The following is a 26,324-nucleotide window of genomic DNA, read 5'->3' on the forward strand; positions in this document are numbered from 1 at the left end:
TAAATTTAACTTCAGAAGCGATAAAATTTACAGCCAGATTTATCACTTCTGAAACTTTTTAGATACCAAAGGAATCAAGAAAAAACACAAATAATGCCCTACTGTTGATGAAATGCAGTGAGCAAATGCGATAATTGCCAATATTTTCAATCTTGATATCTGCACGGTCAATGTTCGCCAACCACTTTAATTTTTGTTGCCCCTTCAGCTCTCGTTTCTCTACTGTAATTTCTCCTCACTTTTGGAATTCTGCAGTAGGGTAAATGTCTCTCACGCTTATCCCGACTTCCACAATTATTTACAGCGCAAAAAAATGACCATTTCGACGTTTTTTAACGGTTAAGAAAGTACGCGTTTCGTGTATTAACAGTATATGCCGGAAGCGGCCATGTACACCACATGGATTGAGCTGCTCCGTGTGTCAAGCTCTTTGACCTGATGACCTTACGTGCAACCTCCCTATAGGCTTGTGTCCAAAGGTACTATAGGAGCATCTTTGCTTGTGTCTCTCTATACCTTTACTATCCAGGCATATGCCCAAATGCCATTTAAACTTATTTTAACTGCACCATCAACACCTCTCGATGCCCAGCTCTCTCTCAGTGAAGAACTTGCTCCTTCAGGTCTTGCTCCTGTTTTCAACTTATTCACACTCTGGGACAGGAGCTAGTGTCATCTGATGGAAAATCAGTAGCTGGTGCACATCTGATCCACGGGGCGGAGAGAGCGCCACCAGCCGGCGGGAGGTGCAGGCACCGACTGTAGGAGGTGAGGACCAAAGATCATAGTGCACCGCCCGCCGGCAGGGGGTCTGATCCCCGGGTGGAGGGGCGGAGACAGCGCCGCCCGCCGGCAGGAGGTCTGATCCCAGGGGCTGAGAGTGCGCCGCCCACTGGCAGGAGGACCGCGCCGCCACTCCTCCGCTCTCCGCCCCCGCCTGAGCCCGGCAGGCCGCGCGCCGCTCGTGTGGCCGCAACATGGATGTGAACGTGACGGACAGCGAATGGCGGACCATTGCTTTCCGGCAGAAGGTGGTGGCGCAGATGTGAGTGCGGGGACGCGGCGCGGTGCGCATCGTGCTCCCGGCCGGGCACTGACGGCGGAGAGAGGGGGGTGCGAGGCCTACCCGGCCTGCAAGCCGCGGGCTTTCCTGGCGACTGGTAGCCGTCAGCGTGATGGGTTGAGGCCGAGGGGGGAAATCCACGCTGACGGGCGGGCGAAAGTCCCGAGATAAAACGGCGGGAGCTACAGATCCCCGTTCCCATCACAACCCCCCCCCCCCAGTCCCATTCACACCCGTCCCCGTCCCCTTCACCCCCCGTCCCCTTCACACACCCGCCCCCGTCCCCTTCATCCCCGCCCCCTTCAACCCCCCCCCACCCCCCCCACCTCCTCCGTCCCCCTCCCTCACCCGCCGGCCCCTTCACACCCCCCAGTCCCTTCACTCACCCCCGTCCTCCTCACTCACCCCCCCCCCCCGCACCCCTCACTCAATCCCCGGGCCCCTTCACTCAACCCCCCCCCCCCCCGTCCCCTTCACTCACCCCCGTCCCCCCACTCACTCCCGTCCCCCCACTCACTCCCGTCCCCCCCACTCACTCCCCCCGTACCCCTCACTCAACCCCCCCCAGCCCCTCACCCACTACCCCGTACGCTCACTCACCCCCCCTTCCCACTCTTCCCCTTCCCTCACCCCCCCCCCCCTCTTCCCCCCCCCCCCTCCACTTGACTTACCTCCCCCGTCCCCCTCACATCATCCCCCGCCCCCCCCCTCACACCCCCGCACCCCTCACTCAACCCCCTCGGCCACCACCGTCCCCCCCCTTCATCACCCCCCACCCGTCCCCTTCACCTCCCCGCACCATCCTCCTGTCCCTTCACGTCCCCGTCTTCTTCGCGTCCCCGTCCTGTCCCCTTCATCCCCCCCCCCCGTCCCCTTCACCCCCCGTCCCTTCACAACCCCCGTTCCTTCAGTCCCCCTCCCCCTTCACCCCACCTCCCCCCCCCCCCCCCCCCCCCCCCCCCCCCCCCCCCCTTCACCCCCCCCCCCCCCCCCATTCACTATCTACCAATCTTCATCCACCCTACTCCTTATACCCTCAAAGAACTTGAGCATATTTTTCCAAACAATTTTTTATTTGAAAGGAACCTGGGCATCCTTATTCATAAGTTGCTGATAGCTAATATTCGACTGGCTATTGAGAAGGTACTTAGTGTATTGGTATTTTATGCATTAGGATTTGTATTTAGGCATAAAGAGCAAAATTGTACAATGTTCCAGTTGGATTACTCTCTGTTGCCAAACCAAGTTTGACACTTTTATATAAGTTGGTAAGAGTCGTTGGAGACATGCTGGATTTCCTCAGTCTGCTGAGGAAGTAGAAGCATTAATGTGCGTTTTTAGATATAGCTTCATTGTGGTTGGTCCAGGACAAATTGTTGGTCTTGGAATTTGAATCTCTCCACCATCTCCACTCTGGCACCATTGATGCTGATAGGGGTGTGTACACCATCTAGTTTTCTGAAGTTGATGACCAGCTCCTTCATCTTGCGGACACTGAGGAGGAGGTTGTTGTCTTGACACTGTCGCAATTAATTGGAAGATACAGCATAGAAACAGGCCTTTCGGCCCACAGAGTCCACATCGATCATTGATCACCATTCACACTAGTTCTATATTATTCCACCTTTGACACTGATGCAGTAGCTCTACCAGCTGGGTCACTATGCTGCCTAGCTGCACAAAGCTTTATATCAGCCTCCAGCACTCCATCTCATCATTGTTCAAGGTCTGTCCCACGATAGTTGTACCTCATCCAAACCTGCAAATGGAGTTAGAGCAGAATTTGGCCGCACAGTCATGAGTGTGTAATGAGTTTCATAAAGCGCTAAGAACACATTTTTGTGGAGCCCCTGTTGTGATTTGCATGGAGGATGGTTTGTTGCCTATTTTTACTTACTGTGGTCTAAGGGTTAGAAGTCAAGGATTCATTCGGGATGAGGGGGGGGGGGGGGGGGGGGGGGGGGCGGCGATGCTGACTCCTAGGTCCAGGAATTTGAAGATGTGTTTGGTTGAGATTGTGGTGTTAAAGGCAGAACTAGAGTCATTAAATAGGGTTGGGACAAAGCCTGGCAAGTGATAGCGGATATAGATGAGATTGGATTGCCAGAAAGTTGGACAAAGGACAGAAATGAAAACACAAAAACCTATAAGATGATAGAAGAGGCATAAAATGTGAAGGAATATTGGTGAAAGGGGTGGGGGAATGAAAAAGGGAGAAATGGTGTGCATCTGGGTGGGACATAGGAAGGAGATTTGGGAGGGTGTGGGGGGGGGGGGTGAATTGGGATGTTTGTAGGATAGGTGCCTAAAATTGGTGAATTCAATGTTCATACTGTTGGGTAGTAGGCTACCCAAGTGTAATATGAGGTGCTGTCCGTTTAGTTTGCATGTGATCTCACTCTGGCAATGGAGGAGGCCCAATACAGAAATATCACTATGGGAATGGAAAGTGGTGTTAAAGTGGTTAACAACCAGGAGATCCAGCAGGCTGTGGTGGACCGAGCACACATTCAGTGAAATCGTCACCTTGTCTATGCTTGGTCTTGCTGATGTAAAGGAGGCCTCTTTGGGAGCACAAAATGCAGTAGATGAGGTTAGGTCTGAGATGGATGTGATGGAGGAGGTATAGAGACAGGTGTTACATCTCCTGCGGTTGCAGAGAAAGTACTTGGGTGGGGGGGGGGGGGGGGGGGGGGGGTGGTTTGGGTCGGAAGCGATGAATGAACAAATGAGTCGTGGAGGGAGCAGTCTGTGGAAAGGGTTGGGGATGGGAGGATGTGACTAATGGTGGGATGATGGCAATATCAGAAACTGATGTATTGGATGCAGAGGATGGTGGGATGAAAGGTAAGGACCAGGACAACTCTATCCTTGTTCTGTTGAGAAGAAGTGAGAGCTGACCCACTGATACAAAGGCAAAGAAGATGAGGGGTCCATCTATGACAGCAGGTGGGAAACCACATTTACTAAAGAGGACATATTGGAAGTCCTAGAGTGGAAAACATCTTGGGAACAGATGCAACGGTGAAATTGAAAGCAGAGGATGGCGTTTTTGCAAGAGGTGGAGGTGTAGTGCGGTGGGAGACAATGGGTTATAGCAGATATCAGTCGATAGGTTGTCCCCTGTGATGGAGACAGAGAGATCAAAAAAAGGGAGAGAGTTGTCCAAGATATCCAATTTGAGGGCAGGGTGGAAGATAGTGGTAAAGGTAATGAATCAACTGGTTCTGTACGAGTGCAGCCCTATTGCAGTTATTATAGCGGAGAAAGAGTTGGGGGTGGTGTCAGTGTACCTTTGGAACAAGAACTTTCGACGTAACCGGGTTCTCCTTGTCCATTTCTGTATTCCCTTTATCCGCTCCAAGCTCACCCCCTCTGAACGCACATCGTTCAAATATTGTTATCAAACCCAACGGCAAGGGAAGTGTCGTCAAGAGTCTGGAGGCTGGCTTCCACCATGCTGAGGCCAGGTGCCATCTCCTAGACACTTCCTCATACCCCACAGGCAAACACCAGCCCACTCCTAAACTGTTACTGATCTCGTCCCCTCTGATGCGATCTCTCCTCCACAGCCTCCAGCCTTTTAGTTCCCCAGACCTATACTGCCCATTTCTATTTCCTCCCCAAAATACACAAAACAACTCTCGCCAACTTCTACTGATGCACTGTGGAAAAGCATTTTATTGAGATGCATTACGGCATGTTTTGGGAACAGCTCCATCCAAGGCTGCAAGAAATGACAGAGAATTGTGGGCGCAGCCCAGACCATCACATAAACCCTTCCATTGACTCCGCCTGTACTTCACGCTGCCTCGGCAAGGTCATCAGCATAATCAAGGATGAGTCTCACTCCCTCTTCTCCCCTCCCATCATGCAAGAGGTACAGAAGTGTGAAAATGCAAACCCTCAGATTCAGAGACAGTTTCATCCCAGCTGTTATCAACCAACTGAACCATCCTATCACCAACTAAAGAGCGGTCCTGAGGTTCTATCTACCTCATTGAAGATCGGTGGACTATCTTTAATTGGACTTTACTGGACCATATCTTGCACTAAACATTATTCTCTTTACCATGTATCTGTACATTGTGGATGGCTCGTTTGTAATCATGTATAATTTTTCTGCTGACTGGTTGGCACGCAACAAAAAGCTTTTCACTGTACCTTGGTACATGTGACAATAAACGAAACTAAACATCCAAAAAATGTTGTCTTTAGTAAACGTAGTTTCCCCCTGCTGTCGTAGATGGATCCCTCACCCACGTCTCCTCTGTTTCCCGTAGTTTAGCTCTTGGACCCCTTTGCCCTGTATGAAACATGGATAGAGTTACCCGATCCTCGCCTCATCTTTCACCGCATCCAACACATTATTCTCCGAAATTTCCACCATCTTCAACGTGATCCCCCCAGCATTCTCATCTTCCTGTTACCTACTGCATTCTGCCTGCTGTTTCTCTCGGTTGCTAATCATCCTTTCCCAGTCCCATGCTGATTTTACTTTCCTGGGACTTCCATTGCCTGAGTGAGACCACACGCAAACTGAAGGAACAACTCTCCATATTCTGCTTGTGTAACCTACAACCCAATGGTATGAACATTGAAATCTTCTGTTTTAGACAACTAACTTACAAACCCTCCTCTCTTTCTCCCCCCCCTCTCCCTCTTCGCTGTGCCCCACCTGCGTGCTATCCAGTCAGCGAAAGGAGTATTCATGATTACAATCAAGCCATCCAGTTTATGTAGACACAGGATAAAGAGTATAATGTTTAGTGCAAGGTAAAGTCTGATTAAAGATCGCAACTCCATTAATTTTAAGATTTTTAAATCGCGATAGGTCTGGATGTTGGGGGATGGTAGTTGGGGGAAAGCAGATTACAGTGTCATTAATAGAGCCAGGATGTTAGGCACTAATAAACTCTGAAATAGGCAGGCAAAAAGGCATAATAAAATTACAAAAAAGGCACGAAAAGGCATTTATTGACATAAAAAGGGATATATTTCTACCACCAAAATATGGTTAAAAATGATAATATATACTATATTAAATGACCAAAGTTGCCATGGTTGCACATAATTACTCGCATTTTTTTCAAATTATCTGGTGTTAAACTATGCCGTCTGTCAGACAGAATATGCTTCAGTTGTGAAAACCTTTCTACCTCAGCTGAGGTCCCTGGTGCATACCCGAAACAAGCTACATACTCTATATTCGTGTTGATATCTTGTGCATTACAACTACCTTTGAGAACTTTAGCTATGTTTTGTATTTCTTCAAGATCTTTGTTAGCTAAAATCACACTCTCACATTTTCCGTGTATGTCTTTACCTAATTCGCCAGGAACCTGACGAATATCGTCAGTTACTTTGTTGAAAACCTGCAAGTTATTCACTAATGTTTCGCCACGTTCCTCAAGGGAAGTGGTAGCTTGTGGGAAGTTTGCAAAATTGGAAGCGATAAATAGATTTTGGAGAAGAATGAACTAGCAGGCAGCGGCATGAATGAATGAACGACCGACGGTGGTTCCCCCGGTTTCACCCCGGTAGTGGAAATCTTCTTGTAATTTATACTATGTTAATACGTTAATAATAACAACATTAACGTGTTAACATGGAAAACGTAATTGTAATCACGGTACAACCAGAGAAAATAGCACAACCTTTTAGCAAAAAGGCTGATTTAGCCACTGGATAGTGAAAAAGGCATTATCTTGGTGAAATCATCAAAAATAGGCATGAAAAGGCACATGGCATTTATGGTAAAATCCTGGCTCTAGTTATTAGACAGGAGCTAGAGAGGGTAGATTAGGAGCAGTTGTTATTGGTTAAATCCACAGTTCTGACATGTTGGAGTCGTTTAAGGCCAGCTGATCAAAGTGCAGGATCAGCATGTACTAGCAAGGAGGATGGATAAGGATGGCAAGGCAAGGAACCACAGATGACCAATGAGGTTGCAAACTTGGTCAGGAAGAAAAAGGAGGTTCAAGAAGATTGTATCAGATGGGATAATGAGATATATAAAGCGAGTCGGAAAGAACTCAAGCGGGCAATTAGAAGGGACAAAAGGGGCCATGAAATGTCATTGGTGAGTCAGATTTTAAAAAATCCCAAGGTTTTTGATATGTGCAGTGTTCACCATAATGTTTGGGACAAAGACCCATCATTTATTTATTTGCCTCTGTTCTCCACAATTTGAGATTTGTAATATAAAAAAAATCACAAGTGGTTAAAGTGCGCATTGTAAGTTTTTATTAAATGGTATTTTTATAAATGTTAGTTTCACCATGTAGAAATTACAGCTCTGTTTATACACAGTCCCCCCCCCCGATTTCAGGGCACCATAATGTTCGGGACACATGGCTTCACAGGTGTTTGGAATTGCTCAGGTGTGTAAATGCCTCCTTAATGCAGGTATAAGAGAGCTCTCAGTACCTCGTCTTTCCTCCAGTCTTTCCATCACCTTTGGAACCTTTTATTGCTGTTTATCAATATGAGGACCAAAGTTGTGCCAATGAAAGTCAAGGAAGCCATTATGAGACTGAGAAACAAGAATAAAACTATTAGAGACATCAGTCAAACCTTAGGCTTATCAAAATCAACTGTTTGGAACATCATTAAGAAGTTCTGAGCTTACTAATCGACAGATCAGAAACACTCTTCAGGAGTCTGGAGTGGATTTGTCAATGACCACTGTTCGCAGAGGACTTCATGAACGCTGCAAGTTGCAAACCACTGGTTAGCTACAAAAATAGGATGGTTCGGTTACAGTTTGCCAAGAAGTACGTAAAAGAGCGACCGCAGTTCTAGAAAAAGGTCTTGTGGACAGATGAGACGCAGATTAACTTATATCAGAGTGATGGCAAGAGCAAAGTATGGAAGAGAGAAGGAACTGCCTAAGATCCAAAGCATACCACCTCATCAGTGAAACAAAGTGGTGGGGGTGTTATGGCCTGGGCACGTATGGCTGCTGAAGATACTGGCTCACTTATCTTCATTGATGATACAACTGCTGGTGGTAGTAGCATAATGAATTCTGAAGTGTATAGACACATCCTATCTGCTCAAGTTCAAACAAATGCCTCAAAACTCATTTGCTGGCAGTTCATTCTACAGCAAGACAATTATCCCAAACGTAACTGCTAAAGCAACAAAGGGGTTTTTCAAAGCTAAAAAATGGTCAATTCTTGAGTGGCCAAGTCAATCACCCGATCTGAACCCAATTGAACATGCCTTTTATATGCTGAAGAGAAACCTGAAGGGGATTAGCCCCCAAAACAAGCATAAACTAAAGATGGCTGCAATACAGGCAATAGACAATACACAATAGGTGCATTTGTTTGGCGGCGCGACTCACCCGTTGCAGCGGCCCCCAGTCTTGTCTTTTTTTAAATTTTTTGTCTAGTTAAATGTAGTGTTGGTGTTTTTTAATACTGGTTTTAAATGTGTATATGTGGGGGGGCGGGGGAAACTGTTTAAAATCTCTTCCCTGTACGGGAGACCCGACCTTCTGTTGTCGTTGGGGCCTAGCACCGTGGAGCGGCCTCCAACCTGAATGACCCGGGGGCCCGGGAGACTGCGGAGCTGCGGACTACTCACCATTGTGGGGCTGGCTGGCCTCGGAGCGTGGGGAGTGGTGGTGACTCGCTGGGTTCACTGTGATGGATGTTTGTGTGAATTAAATTGTGTGTATGTCTAGGAAATTGTCTTTGTATGGCTGTGGAAATGGAATTTCGTTTGAGCCTCACTGAGAGTCTTTAAGAGTCCTGTCTAGCTCTCTCTTGAAAGTATCCAGAGAACCGGCCTCCACCGCCTTCTGAGGCAGAGAATTCCACAGACTCACAACTCTGGGTGAAAAAGTGTTTCCTCATCTCTGTTCTAAATGGCTTACCCCTTATTCTTAAACTGTGGCCCCTAGTTCTGGATTCCCCCAACATCGGGAACATTGGCCTGACAGAGTATCAACAGAGAAGACACCCAGCAACTGGTGATGTCCATGAATCGCAGACTTCAAGCAGTCATTGCATGCAAAAATACTAATCATTGCTTTCATTTACATGACACTTTTGTGTTCCAAACATTATGGTGCCCTGATATGGGGGGGGGTCTATGTATAAACACTGCTGGAATTTCTACATGGTGAAACCAAAATGTATAAAAATAGCCTTTATTAAAATCTGTTAATGTGCACTTAATTTCTATTACAAATCTCAAATTGTGGAGTACAGAGACAAATAAATAAATGATGGGTCCTTGTCCCAAACATTATGGAGGGCACTGTATGTTTAAAAACTCGAGGGTGACTAGGGAGACTGCTCAAGGATAAAGGAGGATATGCCTGCTTGGAGTCAGTGGGTATAGGTGAGGTGCTAAATGAATACTTTGCATGTGTATTTACTGAGGTGAAGAACTTTGAGTAGAGTGAGATGAGTGTGGAGAATACAAATGTGCTAGTGCAGTTTGAGATCGAGAAGGCGGTGATGTTGAGCTGCTGAAGAGAATTAACGTAGAAAAATACCCGGAATTGTAGGGATCCGGAAGGGAAGTAGAGAGAATCCAGGGAACAATAGGCCGGTGAGCCTCGTATCAGTGGTAGGGAAACAATTGAAGAGAATTCTTCAATATAGGATCTACTCCCATTTGGAAGAGAATGGGCTAATTGGGGATAGCCAGCATGACTTTGTACATGGCAGGTAATGTCTTACTGACTTGATTGAGTGTTTTGTTAATGTTACGAAGGAGATTGATGAAGGTAGGTGCGGTGGATGGTGTACACATTGTACACATAAAAGAGCATCTCTGGAGAACATGAATCGTTGATGTTTCTGGGTGGGGCCTTTCTTCAGACTGATTGTTGAATTATTTCAGCACTTTGTCTCCTTTTGCGTATTAAACAGCAAAGCCGTTTTTTGGTTTCTACCAAGTTTTTAAGGTGATTCCGACGTGTAAAATCTGACTTACATAAAGGTTTACAAAATGTAACCCTTGCGTATCTCGGGGAGTGTCTGCATGTAAAATTATGCGTGGCACAATTAGGGTAGACAGTCAAACCCTTTTTCCGAGTGTAGAAATGTCCAACACTGGAGGGAATAACTATAAGGTGAGAGGGGGAAAGTTTAATGAAGATGTGTGGTGTTTTTGTCCAGAGAGTGGTGGGGGCCTGGAAATCATTGCCAAGGGTGGAGGTGGAAGCAGATACTTTAGTGACGTTTAAGAGGCAAACATTGTGGGCTGAAAGGCCGATTCCTCTGATGTATTGTTCGATATTTTATGTAATACTAATATGCAAGGGCAGTTTGAGATCAAGCAGGATGTGGTGTTGGGGCAAGTCAAGAGCATTATGGTGGATTCATCGCCAAGGCCTGATGAGATCTATCCCACGTTAAGAAGAGTAAGCAAGGACATTACAGGAGCCTTAACAAAGGACTTTTCAACTTCTCTAGCCACAGGCGAGGTCTCACAGGACTGGAGGGTAGAAATGTTATCCCTTTGTTATGAAGGGAAGCAGAGATAATCAAGGCAATTATAGGCTGGCGAGCCTCACATCAGTGACAGGAAAGCTATTGGAGTGGATTCTTCATGAGAATTTACACTCATTTAAGGGAATGGGCCGATTAGGGATAGTCAACAATGGCTTTGTACACAGCAGGTCATATCTTACAAAATTGATCCAAGTTTTTGAGGATGTTACGAAGTTGATCAATGAGGGTTGGGTGATGGATGTTGTCTACATGAATTTTAATAAGGCATTTGATAAAGTACCCCATGGTAGGCTGATCTAGAAGATGAAGATTCACGGATTTCATGATGATTTGGTTGTATGGATTCAGAATTGGCTTACTTGTAGGAGACAGAGGGTTGTGGTGGAATTATTCTAGCTGAAGGTCTGTGACCAGTTGAGTTCCTCAGGAATTCGTGCTGGGGCCATTGTTGTTTGTGATGTATATAAATCACTATCGTAAATAGAAATGGGTTGGTTAGTAAGTTTGCAGACATCAGCAAGATTGCTGGTTTTGTGTTGTGATTTGTGTGGGAATGCTGTCAAAAGATACAGCGGGATATAGACCAGTTACAGAAATGGGCAGAGAGATGGCAGATGTAGTTTAATCCGAGCAAGCGTTAGGTGTTGCATTTCAGGTGGTCGAATTTAAGGGTGTACGGTTGATGGCAGGATGCTTAACAGCATTAATGTACAGAGGGAGCTTGGGGTCCAGGTCCATAGCTCCCTGAAAGTGGTATAATTAGGTAGTGGTAAAGAAGGCATATGGGCGGCTAACCATCATTGGTTGGGGCTGAGTATAAGAGTCAGGAAGTCATGATGCAGTTCTATAAGACTCCGGTTAGGCTGCAGTTGGAGTATTGTGTATAGTTCTGGTTGACACAATGCAGGAAAGATGATGGGACTGGAGAGGGCACAGAAGATGTTTACCATAGTGCTGCCTGGATTAGGTTGTAGGATATACAAAGAGAGGTTGGACAAATTTGGACTGTTTTCTCTGGAACGCCATATGTTATATGTTGGCTTTGGTGTTCACATCCAAGTTTCAGCATCATTATGGGTGGGGATGCTCTGAGAGATGCCTCATTCTGTTAACCATTAATTGTTCACCTATTGTTCACGATAGGATGTAGAAGGCAGGAGTTCAACAATGAGATTGTTTAGCTACATCTATTGCTTTGTGATGGAGGCGGGCTACCATTCTGCTTCTGGTTGGCTAACAGTACATTGTGCAAGCCCAGTTTGGACCAAATGCCCCATTTCCCACGACCACATCCCAGATTAAATCCTGCATGAAGATCTTAATTGGGATATTATAAAGCATTGTGATTTTCCACAGTAGTTGTGCCTCCCCGACTTGCCTGTTTCCGTTTAGCATGCCGGCGTTGCTGATTGCTCTTTTTCCTGTTTGCAGAGACGAAGCTATGCGGACGGCTGGAACTCCTGTCACCAAATCCAGCAAAGACATGGAGAACCACGTCTTCCTGAAAGCAAAGACCAGGGTAAGTGAAAGTCCAAAAACAGCAGATCTCAAAGAGTAAAATAGTACAGAAAATATTGGAACCCCTCAGCATGTCAGGCGAAGGGGCCTCGATCTAAAATGTTAACTCTGGTCCTCTTCCCACAGATCCTGTCTGACCTGCTGAGCATTTCCAGCATTTTCTGTTTATATTCCTTTGTTATTTATTTGTTGGTTGTATCTTAGCTGGAAGGGGTGATTATTAATGCCCATCATGAACTGTGGGCTTGGAAGTCAATTTTAGAGGGCAGTTTGCATAGCATTACAGTTGCTGTAATGCTATGTGCGATCTTGTGGGCCTGTGATGATGCTCTGCAGCCAATCCCTTTCCCTTGCCCTAATGGCTCTGTAATTTGTTTTCCATGTCTTTCTTTCTGTCTACCTCCAACATTGCCCAGATATGATCGGTTCACAAACTGGAGGGCAAATCCAGTCAGCCTTATTTTCATATTTCTATATGACATAGAAGGAGGATATTCAGTTCATTGAGAATCTGTCAGCGCTTGGAACAACCCCATCACTCTTTCTCCCTTATTTTTTCCTTAACCGTCCCATATTCCCTTCCCACTAACGCCATCCACCAATTCAACCACTCTCCTACACACCGGGGAAGCTTGCAATGGCCAATTAACCTGCCAATCTACAAGGAGGTGGGAGAGACAATCCTGACTTCTCTGTCTGATTGGAATTTACACGTTATCCCTGCGAAGTTTCCCCCTGAAGCTCTGGTTTCCCTCCACATCCCAAAGACGTGGGTTGGTAAGTTAATTGCCCACTTAAAATCATGCAGGTGAGTGATAGAATCTGGGAGGAGTTGATGAGAATGTAGGGAAAATAAAAGGGATTAATTTGGATTAGGGTAAATGGTCAGCACAATGGCAGTTGGTAAGATGCTGGTTGAAAATCAGCACAACTCTGGGCTGAAGGGCTTGTTTCTGTGATTACATGTATGGTTGAAACCCACCTTAGACTGATTCACATTTGTCCTTGTTTCTCATCCCTCCTGAACTGCCCTTTGTCCTTGTTTTGTTCCTATACCTCTGAACACCTAATAGCTCATCTCTTACTGTTTAACTTTCTATCAAGCCCCACTGTGTTGGTTACATCTTCCTCCAAAGCCTGTTGATATCCCCATGAAGATAGTCCTCTTGAGGTGGAACCTGTCCACCTTGATGCATCAGACTGACTTCAGGGATCTGAAATGGAGACACAAGTGACTGGAGATGCTGGAATCGATTCAGATGAAAGGTCTCGACCCAACATCGACTGTTCTTTTCTCTCCATGTGTACTGCCTGAACTGCTGAGTTCCTCAATCAGCTTTTTGTTTGGCCTCGGGTTGTTTGGACTTGGGTCTTTTTATGTTAGATTAACGAAGATTAAAGGCAGTACGATAGAGCAACGTGAAATAAGTAATCCCTAGTACAGGGTAGATACAATCTGGATGTTATGCCTTTATTTAAAGAGGGCTAAAAGACAAGCCAGGGTACTGGCTTGGTGCACAGGAAATTGAGTTGGGCTGAAGGGCCTACTTCCGTCTATAGAAATATGAAGTTTCCTGAAGCCAAGGGACTCTTAACAACAGGGCTTTGAACCAAGACTTTGAATAAACGGCAGGAGAAACAGTTTTAAAGATGGGAAATTTACTGCTGTTATCAGGGCACAATCAGTAATCATGCATCAAGATCAGATTGGATAGCCTCATGAAGTAAAGGGGAGAAATGGGAATGATAGGTAAAACCAGGCAAAAATCCTGGTGCCCTCTTGTTTATAGCATTTTTTAAATGCTTTGGGATTGTTCTTAATCCTACTTGATAAGGTCACTTTATGGCCCTTTTTTCAGTCCTGGTGATTCCATGTATAAGTTCTTTCCTGCTTCTTCTATATTAAGTAACTATAAGTAATAAGTAACTATAAGTAACTGCAGATGCTGGTTTACTTAAGATAGACACAAAAAGCTGGAGTAACTCAGCGTGTCTGGGAGCATCTCTGGGGGAAAAGGAATAAGTAATGTTTCGGATTGAGACCCCCTTCTTCATTCTGCAGAAAGGTCTCGATCCGAGACATCACCTATTCCTTTTCTCCAGAGATGCTGCCTGACCCGCTGAGTCACTCCAGTTTTTTGTGTCTATAAAAGGATTAGTATGCTCCCTTCCCTTTGGACTATCAAATTCTACCTTTTAAATCTCTCACATGAAGGAAGTCCCAGTCACTATTGGGGAAATTAAACTGCAATACTCTACAATACTCCTCTGCAATGCTGCTGCTTTACGTATTTTCATGATCTAGCTACACATTTGTTCTTCCATCTCCTATTTGCTATTGTGATGCTTGTAGTCATCATTGAACCTCATCATAGTGATTGGACATTTCTTATTTTGAGCTATATCCATATTGTCTCCCTGGATGAGCCCTCCAAAATGTCCCCTCAGTGTACAGCTGTAATATTCTCCCTGAGCACTGGTTCAACTCCCCCAGCTCCTGGAATATTGAGCTGATAGTCTTGCCCTTCTCGCAACCAAGTCTCTAATGTCAACGACAAGAATGTTGTAAATGAACCAGAGAAAAATCTGGAAAGGAATGGGGCAATGTGAGCACTGGCACTCTTGAAAGGCAGTTTGGGAACTAACAACATTTTGTGATGTATATCATCAGAACAGGCGGAGTCTTTGTCATTCTATTATGTGTTTCAACAGGAAGAGTATCTCAGTCTGGTGGCAAGGCTTATTCTGCATTTTCGAGACATCCGTGAGTACTCAAGAAATTTGCTCTCAACTTTCCTGGAGGAAGTGTTTTTGGTTTAGGAAATGCTTCGAGTGGAGACATGCATTGTCTTTGCTTTTAATATTTGTAAAACTGAAGATGCATTAATAGATTTGGCCATTAGATGACAGTATATCCTGGAAGTGAAAGTGGCTGATGGAAACTAACTCACTGAATTACAAATGTACCTGCCGCCTTGGTGGATCAGGCATGTTTAGTCAGTTTGATGCTTTCCCATGCTCTAATTTCTTACCTCCAGCAACTGGCCGTCTGCACTAGTGGGCGATTAGGTATAAATCCGGGATGCCTAACATGGGTGTAGAAGCTTTATTGCCTGTTTTTGCCTTTCTTCTGAAGATGCTGATTATTGGTGGGATGGGAACCCTCTTAGGAATGATTTCATTTTCGTGCCTTTTCCAAATAACTATCCTCTTGTGATCTGAGTTAGTAAATGGCAGCGATGATTGTACTCTACAGATCAACGAGATTTTCAACTTTTAAAGAATGATGGCTGGCATTTAGCAATATGTTTCACCAGCAATCCCTGGTCATGGTGTTACTTAGGTGCTGGAATTTGTCTTTGTTGAACAAATAGCAAAGCGTGTGGTGATTTTTGGCCAGATCCTGTTTTTGATCAGAATGAAGGATCTGAAATTGTAATAAAGGGAAAACGTGCAATGTCTTGATCCAGTGGTAGGAATTCAAGTTTCAAACCAGAGGTTGATCACAAAATCCAGGCTGAGCTTAATTCTGATGGACTTCCAGAGATGTTATTTTTCGGATGAAATATTAATCTTTCAGGTCCCAAATTCCTCTTCAAGTAAGGGCTCGTATTTAAATTACAATTTAAAACCATACCATCTGATCTCATTGCATGAAGAATGCAAATAGCCTGCAAAGATTCACCACCGCTGTTCAACAAGTACTTAATTAATAGATATAAGCACCATTCATGCCACGGTCTCTCAGAGCCCTATATAATAATGCAAATCAGGGGCTTTATTGCACCCATATCTTTTCCAGAGACGACCAGACATAACTAAGACAAATGGAGAATTTAAAATTAGTTAAATATTCTGGAATCTACTGGTCTCAGTTCAAAAAACCATGGCACTGATAGATTGTTAAAAAATCCATATTGTTACTCTGGACCCACCTGCCAGATTGAGCAATTAAACAGTCAATGGGAAGAGCACGCTTGAAGAAGATCCCCATTATCGAAAATGGCAGGTCTTAGTTGGTGAATACCAAAGGCAGTGCATCTGTATCTGCAACCATCTCCTGCCAGAAGTGCATTAGTATAAAAGGCATTTTTCAATCATTTTCATACATTCCACGAGATGTCAAGATAGCAACCCATTTTCTGCGTTGAAGATTGCTTCAGCAATGCAATCTACTATTTCATGCAGTTACAACGTTAGCATCTATCTGGCAATCTGGAAATGTGTTTACAAAATCCAGTGTGGCTAATTATACCCAGTCTATCTATTCCCAACCATCAGCAAAATGAAGGGCTATTTATCATCCAAGTGGCACACACTTGCCAATAACCGAACGGTCACATTACTCCAGACCTCATCATGCCTTGGTTCAGATAGATAGACACCAAAAACTTGAGTTCCAGCAGAAAACAATTTCACTTAATATTAAGCTAGCGTGACATCCTGGTAAAACAGAAGTCATCAGTCAAAGGACAAATCAATGCATAGTTATACCCCTCGCAAGTTGGAGGTCCATCATCTCAGCTCCTGGGCATCTCTGCAGGAGTTTCTCTGTGCAGTGTCCTCGGCCAAGCTCCCTTTAGCAGCTTCATCAATGACCTTCCTCCCATCATATGCTAGAAGTGGCAACGTGCAGTCTATGCCTGCATGCAACAAACCCTAGACACCATTCAGTCATGGGCTAACAACCAGAATACGAATGTGGGAAATAGAAACAGGAGTATGTCATTTAGCCCCTCACCACCCTCTTCACCATTCTGTGGGACATGGCCAATCCTGTACCCCAGAGTCACTGACCCAGACTAACCCTGTAATTTTTGGTTTTCGTAATATCACCTGATGATCCCCGTCATGATTATACGGAACCCCTCAGAATTCACTGAGACAATTAAAATTCAACATCCTACAGGTGAAGAAATTCTCCTTATCACAGCCCCTTTATTTTGAGTTTTTTTTTTGTCATATCGACCCTGCCTTGACTGGAAATAATTTGGCATGCTTTAATGTTCCATTGAAGGGAGGTTGTGGGGAGCTGCATGGACGTAGGGGAGGTGAGGGGGAGGGAGGCTAGCGAGCGAGGGCAGGCGCCCCATCAGTGTGATTTATGGGGTGGTTGGAGGCCAATCGGTCTCAGCAGAGGATTGGTCAGTCTTTTCAGTTGGTTTTATTGAGTAATACATGTCAGGAACATCATGGGGCATAGTCATTTTTATGTCAGTTCAACATAGATTTTATGTATCTTCTCCCTAATTTGTCTTGCTTTTATTATAGAGATGCATAACACTTGATATCAATCTTATTAGAATCATATCAATTATTGCCATAACCCTAAATGTTAGATCTGTACCCTTCAGTATATCCCAATGTTGCACGGATCTAGATGTGTTTTCTCTTGCTCCACTTCAGAGGACAGAGAATCGAATTGTACAGCATATGAACTGTTCAATGAGTCACCATTTGGTGAAAGGTTTGCACACTTATTGTTCTGTTCCTCTGAAGTTATAGTGAAGATGCGCAATTATTTTTTTCCACTGTATAATTGCTTGATCGTTTATGTTTTCATAGATAAGAAGACTCGAGCTGGCGGTAAGTAGTGTTTTAATTCCAAACTGATTTAAGAAAGTCAGGAGATGCGTAAATAGGTGCTTGGTAATCAGTGCAACTTGGTGAGGGCCATAGGACATTTTTCCATGCTGTATGAGTTGAACTGTTATTTTTGAATTAAATGGCTCTCATTTAGATGTGCTTGCATTAATTTAACAGCTGAATAATTGCTTTCACATGCAGTTTTGGAACCCTTTGTTTTCCCACAGGGAAACTGTACACCCAGACGATCTTGGGAAAATCCAAGGAAAGGAGATTTGTTGGATTAGAGAATGGAGATGAACTTGTATGCAACTACATAAATAGATGTTGTCAAGATTTACCTCTGGGTCGGTGATGAATAACCTCACTCATGGTGGAACTCGGGGCAGGTCAAATTAGTTGTCAGCGGGGCTCTTTGTCAAGGGAGAAGTTCATTGGTCCTGTAGATACACTGGGACCCTTACTGTGAAATGTTTGTTGTGTGAGGAAAAATGTTCAACTGATGATAGCTGACTCGTCTTTTGGGAATGTGTTCACCATTTGTTGACCATGGGATGATCACAATGAATGGCGGTGCTGGCTCGAAGGGCCGAATGGCCTCCTCCTGCACCTATTGTCTATGTCTATGTTGGTGATTTCTGAAAGTCATAGAGGATGAGTAGTGGAAAACATTTGATCCAGACCTCAGGCACTATGTATATGGAGTTTGTACTTGGCCATGAGGGTTTATCCAGTGTACTGATAATTTTGCAGGTTAATTGGCTACCGTAGGGTGGGTGGGAGGAGAATATGTGGGGTATTAATGGGCATTTGAATGAATAGGTTATAGGGAATGGGATTGGTGAGGTTGCTCTGAGAGACAGCATAGACTCTATGGGAGCAATGGCTTCCTGTTTTATAAGGTAATAAAAATATGAGGTTGGTTCATCTCAATGGTCCGAGTTATCTATTGGGGGAGGCAGATGCTGGAGAATCGAAGGTTACACAAAAAAGCTGGAGAGAACTCAGCGGGTGCACAGCATCTATGGGCGAAGGAAATAGGCAATTCGGGCCGAAACTTTCTGTTTTATGAAACCCGTCTGAAGATACAAAACGTGAGAATGTCCTTCGCTCCATAGATCTGCAATTGGTTTCGGAGTTATCTATTGGATGTGAATTAGTGGGTATTCATGAATGAATGGAGAACTGGTGCTTCTTCATGGGTGATGGAGAACTGGTTGTTGGTGGGGTAGGGCGGGAGGTGGTGAAGCTATTTGCATGCGAGATTGTGATGGTTTTAAGTCGGTTATAGTGAAGTGTTGATGGTTGTCCTGGTGAGGAGGATGCCAGTCTTTTCTCTTATACATTTTAGTTATCCATCTGACCTCTGGCACTATATCTTCTCCTGTGTTATGATGCTGCTCTGTTATTCTCCCTTGTCCTTTAAAAGTTTGTTTTCCACCGGCAGCTTGGGTTCTCTCAGTTTGATTTGTGCATTTCATGGTCTTAATTTTTCAGCTATTATTCCCATCTCCAACGTCTCCTTGTGATGTCACAACCATCTGACTATTTTGCCTGATAGATATTGAACCTTTGCTGTAGCTTCAGTCTTTGGAATTTCTTCCCTCACCTGTTTCTCTAACTAATACTGTCTCCTCTTTAATTTTTAATTTTTTTAGCTCTTTGATCATTCTCCTGGTCATTTTTAGTTGTTCTTTATTGATTTGCTGTCACATTTTGTTGAAAGATTTTGTTTGTTTTTTTTTGCTATACTGAAAGCTTACTTACAAATCCAGCTTGCAGTTGTAGGTACAGTTCTGTACAACATGGGCTTCTCTGAAGAATGGTTTGCGGAAATGCCACGTAATTGCACTTTCCACTTTTCTGTGTGCTGGTGATTTGGACAAAGAAAATTTGCTTTCCTTTTGTTATTTACAGTTGGACCAAAGTTTGAAACGTCTTGAAACTTTTGACCATAACTACTGCATTCCATTTCTATTATAAAAGCTCTCAATTTAAGAGATGTGAGCATCAACATTTGAGTGCTCCTATGAGAATTCCATGTTCACATAGAAATCTCCCAGGTACAAATGCCAACCTGAGTTCAGAGAGCCCAGGACACATCATGCAGATGTTGCTAATAGGCTCAGGGTCAACAGGCTATATTTCGGAGTGCAGTTATACCTTTCTCGTACAGATAGAAAGATTAAGGGTATACATAGAGTATCAGTTTCACACTGTTTTCCTTTCTATAGAGGTTCAAGATTGTTTTTTTGCTTGTGCTGTAATGTGGGATATGATATAAGTTATCTGATAGTTTGGCAGTGGTGAGCTACTTGAACTGTTGCAGCTGAACTGTAACATTCCCATCATGTCAAATCACATTGTTGATAAACAAGTCAAAAATGGACAGGATAAGGTCACTGATTCACGTTCCATTTCAAAATTGTAAACTGGGTCACATTGAAAGGGTAGGTTCATGCAGAGAAAGACTTCAACTAATAAACTCGAAGAATAGGTTCATCAATATTACAACATTTGTGTGGATAAATGACGTTTTGCATTTTCCTGGAAAGTAAAATTACTTGCTGCTCAAATTGTTGACCTGAAAGACTGGGGGGTACACATTTGCAAATTAGAACAGAACATATTTCCACTGGCCTTGGCAAAGGAGTAATTTCACTTTATTCAAGCAATGGAAAGAATGTGAGTAAAACAAAAACTGCTGGAGTAACTCAGCACGTGAGGCAGAAACTCAGGAGGACAAGGACACGTGATGTTTGGGGCTGGGACCCTTCTTCAGACTGATTTGTAATAGTGGGTAGAGATAGATGGAAAAGCGGTGGGTGTGGGTCTGAGACTGACATGATGGGTGGACAACGTCTAGAGATGAAAAGGAAACGGGGATGTCAGATAAGGAGGGAAGAGGGATGAAATGTAAAGCCAGTGGGAGGGATAAGGGTGGAAGAGGGGGGGGGGGGGTTTAAGTTGATGGAAGAAATGGATACGTGCCAGGGAAGGTTGGGCACAGGAACGAGAGGGGGAAAGCAGGGGGGGGGGGTGTTGAATTCGTAAAATGCGTATCTGTGGAAGTTGGTGAGAGGTGTTGGGGACATCCTAAGCCTTCTATGAAAGTAGAGGCATTGGTGTGCTATCTTGGCCATTGCTTCACTATGTGTGGTCCAGGAGAAGATGTTGGTGATATTTACTCTTTGGAATTTGAAGCTTTCAACCATCTCTACTTCGGCACCGTCAATGCAACCCAGGGTGTGTGTACCACTTCGCTTCCTGAAGCTTTGCTGACATTGAAAAAAAAGTTGTTGGCTTGACACCAGGTCACAAGGACCAGAGGGCACAGCTTCAGAATAAATGATGATCAATGATACTGTACCTAGGTACAGTGAAATGCATTGTTTCGCTGCGTTTTGGTGTCGACAAAGTTGCAAAGGTTCACCGATCAGTCCTATCTACTGTCTGCCACCGCTGGCAGTAGGACATACCTTGGGAATGGAGATGAGGAATATCTTTAGTCAGAGGGTGGTGAGTCTGTGGAATTCATTGCCACAGGCGGCTGTGGAGGCCATCATTGGGTATTTTAAGAGTGGAGATTGACAGGTTGTTGATTAGTTTAGGATATCAATGGTTACGGGGAGAAGGCATGAGAATGGGGTTGAGAGGGAAAGATAGATCAGCCCTGATTGAAATGCAGAGTAGACTTGATGGACTGAATTGCCTAATTCTGCTCCTATGAATTATGAAACATCTTCCCAGAATCTGGCCTGTCAAGCCGTTTAAGAATTTTGCAAGTTCCAATAAGATTTCCTCTCATCCACCTGAACCTAAACTCTAAAGAATAGAGCCCTAGTCTACTCAGTGTGTTCTCATAGTGCAAATCTTCCATCCTTGGAACCAGTCCAGTGAATCTTCTTTGCACTGCCTCTGTAGCAAGCACATCCTTTCTCTGGTAAGGATACCAAGGCTATACACAGTCCCTGATATGGAAACATTGGGGTCATTTGAGACAGCGAAAAGACATACTCAAAATCTCTTGAAATAGATGCTAACAAATATCTCCCTATCTACGCCCTTCATCATTTTATAAACATCTTGAAGATCGCCCGTTAAAGTCCTACATTCCAGGATGGGTTTGCTCGTAGGGTGGGGGAGTCTTAAATAGAGGGGATGGCTTTCAGGTGAGAAGGGAGAAATTTGAAAGAGCAGCACGTTTTTCAACAGAGGAACAAGCTGCCAGTGAGGGTGACAAAGGCAGGTAGAATTACAACATTTAAAAGGCCTTTCGACAGGTACCTAGAGAGGAAAGGAGCAGAGAGTTTTGTGCCTAAGGCAGGCAAATGGCTTTAGAGAAATATTTTACTCCTTGTCTTAAACCTCTGCTAAAGGAAAAAGCTTCTTATCTGCCCTATCTGTGACTCATAATTTTATAGACCTCAATTTCCCTCTTGGTTTTCTCTGCTGTAAGGAAAATAAGCTAAGCCAAAGAAAACATCATAGCTGAAGGCAACATTCGGGTGAATACCATCTCCAATGCAATCACATCCTTTTTATGAGGCAACAAAAACGTACACAGTACTGAAGCTGCTGCTTAAATAATGTTTTATATAGCCTTACCATAACTTTGCTGTCACATTTCTGACCTGGCTAATGATGATGGCGCCGTAAATTATCGTTTTCTATCTGTGCCGATACCTTCAGGGATCAATGAACATGTTTGCCGAGGCCCTCTGTTCCTCACTATATCTGAAGCTCTGACTATTCATTGTGTATATTCTAACCTTACTAGGTCACTGAAAATAAATTACCATATCACTTACAGGATTAAATTCCATCTGTCCTTTCTCTGCTCATCTGATCAAGTTATTAATGTCCTGTAGCCAAAGATCACGTCTGTCGCTATCAAAAACATCAAAATGTTGTGATTTCAGCAAACTAGCTAATCTTCCCTCTGAGATTCATATCCAGGTCATTAATGTACCTAACTAATAAAACAATATTGGTCTATTGCCTCCCAACATGAGATATAGAAACAAAAAATTGCAGATGATGGAATCCTGAGCAAAAAAACAAAGCGCTGGAGGAACTTAGCAGGTCAGGCAGCATATGTGCAGGGAATGGACAGATGACGTTTCGGGATGAGACCCTTCTTCAGCCTGTTTTACTCAACATGAGATGTATTTGTTTATTCCCACTCTTTGCTTTCTGTCCAATAACCAATTCTCAATCCATCTCAGTACATAGTTTGGAGCGATATGGACCAAGCCTCATATGGACACTAGTCTCACCAACCAGGCCGGTGAGACTAGTGTAGCCGGTGGGACATGTTGCCTGGTGTGGGCAAGTTGAGCCAAAGGGCCTGTTTCCACACTGCATCACTCTATGATTCTATTATGCACATTTCAACATGCTCCAACATTGTCAATCAGCTTCCTAGGTGGGACGTTATTGAAGGCGTTCCTTGAATCTAAATGCACACATCCACCAGTATCTCCATATCTATTTGACTATTCGCATCCTCAAATACAGTAATTCTGTGTTTTTTTTCCACTTACAACTCAAGGTTAAGGCCATTGGCAAAAGAACCAGAGATGAGAATTGTTTTTGCACAGTTAACCTGGAATGGTGAGGGGAGCAGATTTAATTGTGACCAACAAAAAGGAGTTGCTTAAAGGGACAAACACTTGCAGGGTAGTGAACACAAAATCAACTCTTTCAAAGCACAGACACGGGCACAATGGGCCAAAGTTTTTCATCAGCACTGTGAGATCATTTCTGATTTTTATCTAGGCACTTTTGTTTATAGTTCAACAGAAGTTTTACTTTTGTTTTGTTTCCCTCCCTCCTAGATCCAATGAACGCTTTGCAGAACTTGCAAGGTGGTCCCACGGGGAGCTCGAGTGGGATGATGGTCACTCGTCCCCCCGGAGCCCCTTTGCCCGGAATGGCAGGTCTGGGACAGGTGAATCAATCAATATCACATCCTGGACAGCCTCAGCCGGGTACGTCTGGAATGGTGCCTCATATGCCTGGCTTCCCGCCAAGCACCCAGCAGCAGTGTGAGTAGGATTTGGAGGTTGCAAACTCCTGAAGTAGACACTTTCAATTTGTTATGCATGGTAGTTTCCTCACTAGACTGTGCCTCCCCCTCAACACCTACCCCATCACATGTTATCCCAATCAGTCAGTAGCTTAGTTCCCAGAGAATGTATCCCATTGATTTGAATGGTGTCGGGTTGGATAAGAGCATTGGCTTGAAGGGAAGAATGGTGAGAAGGAAGTAACCAAATCATTCATTTATTTTTGTCCTACAACAAGGTTGATAAATTACGTTGGATAAATTATAGCTCACATTTTACATTTTAGCTCCTTAGCTGAGCCGCCTATTTGCTGGACCTGAAGCATCAGTTAATCAGTAACATGCTATTGGGGATGGGGATCAAGTTGGTACTAATAAAGTTGGTACTAATAAATAAGTGGTACTAATAAATAAGTGGTACATGTGGTACTAATAAATAAAAATGTCAGCACATGGGTATGTATTACGCATAACACAATGTGCTTATATGAACCTGAGATTACGGTTTAGAATATGTGGAAAATGTTTCAAAATTCAGTAGGAGTAAATTATAGACCTTCGTCTGGAAATGGCAGGTTCATATTGTTGCCGATCAGATTACTCTGTACCACCACCCTTCTTCAATGAATCATCACAAATACAATGTATTGTGGTTGTTGGAACACAGAGTTACTGGACAGAGTTGAGATTGATTACGCTATGCCCAATGCTCAAAGGTGGGAGGAACATGAGTGAAATTGGGTGTTTTCCTTCATTGTGCACCTCTGGCACAATGTAGAGGCCAGCTGTGCCTGACTAGTGCTGGAGGAGTCGGCTACTGAGCACATGTGAATGTGTCAACGTGGAGTTGTAGGTAGACTGCGCTTCTTATTCCAGTGACATTATAAAGCCCCAGACAGTAGATTTTACTGTTCATATCACCCCACGCCCAATATTAGTTGAAAGTTTTCGGCCCATTTGGAAGCCTTCTTCTAAGCTTTACCCGACGACCCAATGTAGGTATCCTGCAGCAGATTATCAAACATTCTGCTCCTCTATTTGAACCTTCCAGGCTTTTGTGGGGGGGGGTTTCAGATTGTTCATGTAGCTTTCAGGGCTATTACGAGGAAATATGAGTTTTTGCATTGTACTCATACGGTGTGTAGAGAACACTGAATAAAAATGTGTGGAAAGAATCTTCAATCATGTTCCTCGATGTTTTGGAAAAGTTGATCATTTAGCCCGCTGTACTTACGCTGAATTTTTGAATGAAATGTCTATTCTTTCTTCATTGTCCTGTCGCTTTGTCTCCAAGTATTTATACAATTCACATATCAAAGTCTGCTTCTATTTCATGCATTGTAATCCAGATCACAAATATGTGTAATTTTCTACCATCTGCAGTCACTTGTTTTTCCAGAAAAATTCGCACCCAAAATGTCGTCTGTCCATTTCCCTCAACAGATGCGGTCTGTTCCACTGAGTTCCTTAACAGTTTTTACTTTGCGATAGATTCCAGCATCTGCAATCTTTTGTACCTCGGTAGCTTTCTTCTGGTTCTTTTATCTTCTATCAATCATTCATTCTGCCAGTGTTATGTTTTTCTGAAGAAGGGTCTCGATCTGTAATGTCACCCATTCCTTCTCTCCGGAGATGCTGCCTGTCCCACTGAGTTACTCCAGCATTTTGAATATCTTCGGTTTAAACCAGCATCTGCAGTTCCTTCCTACACATTATGTTTTTTGTTATTTATGCTAACCATATAACCATATAACAATTACAGCACGGAAACAGGCCATCTCGGCCCTACAAGTCCATGCCGAACAAATTTTTTCCCCTTAGTCCCACCTGCCTGCATTCGTACCATAACCCTCCATTCCCTTCTCATCCATATGCCTATCCAATTTATTTTTAAATGATACTAATGAACCTGCCTCCACCACTTCCACTGGGAGCTCATTCCACACCGCCACCACTCTCTGCGTAAAGAAGTTCCCCCTCATATTACCCCTAAACTTCTGTCCCTTAATTCTGAAGTCATGTCCTCCTGTTTGAATCTTCCCTATTCTCAAAGGGAAAAGCTTGTCCACATCAACTCTGTCTATCCCTCTCATCATTTTAAAGACCTCTATCAGGTCCCTCCTTAACCTTCTGCGCTCCAGAGAATAAAGACCTAACTTATTCAACCTATCTCTGTAACTTAATTGTTGAAACCCAGGCAACATTCTAGTAAATCTCCTCTGTACTCTCTCTATTTTGTTGACATCCTTCCTATAATTGGGCGACCAAAATTGTACACCATACTCCAGATTTGGTCTCACCAATGCCTTGTACAATTTTAACATTACATCCCAGCTTCTATACTCAATACTAACAAAATGCTTTATGCATTTTAACACCTCTACCAAGTCTTTATGTTTTTCAAAGGGCTTCAGTCTCTCCCATAAACGATTCCCTCATTCGTATTAACACTGGAGTAAATCTTCTGCTGTACCCTCCCCATGGCCTTGTGTTCTTTGCTAAAGTGTGGCACCTAATTTGAAACATGATATTCCCGCTAAGGCCCTGACTATTGTTTGCAATGGTTGACATGATTTCCTTGTCTAGGTTGTACTCTTTATTATTTTTCTAT

General features: G+C 43.9%; 1 protein-coding gene across 4 annotated transcripts in view; it reads left to right on the forward strand.

The window, feature by feature from the left end:
• Positions 1 to 888: 888 nt before the first annotated feature.
• The window catches only part of med15 (mediator complex subunit 15), a 72,669-nt gene continuing 47,233 nt past the window's right edge, over positions 889 to 26,324 (forward strand). For 2 of the 4 annotated variants that reach the window (XM_055655929.1, XM_055655931.1), the window contains exons 1-5: positions 889 to 1,045; positions 11,971 to 12,058; positions 14,770 to 14,821; positions 17,623 to 17,643; positions 23,484 to 23,693. In XM_055655929.1, coding sequence (XP_055511904.1) covers positions 978 to 1,045; positions 11,971 to 12,058; positions 14,770 to 14,821; positions 17,623 to 17,643; positions 23,484 to 23,693 — 439 coding nt within the window. In that variant the 5' untranslated portion in view covers positions 889 to 977. The remainder of the gene's footprint in view (positions 1,046 to 11,970; positions 12,059 to 14,769; positions 14,822 to 17,622; positions 17,644 to 23,483; positions 23,694 to 26,324) is intronic. The other 2 variants (XM_055655930.1, XM_055655932.1) reach the window with 2 other exon arrangements.

Source organism: Leucoraja erinacea, chromosome 25 (genome assembly GCF_028641065.1).
Source record: "Leucoraja erinacea ecotype New England chromosome 25, Leri_hhj_1, whole genome shotgun sequence".
NCBI lineage: Eukaryota > Metazoa > Chordata > Chondrichthyes > Rajiformes > Rajidae > Leucoraja > Leucoraja erinaceus.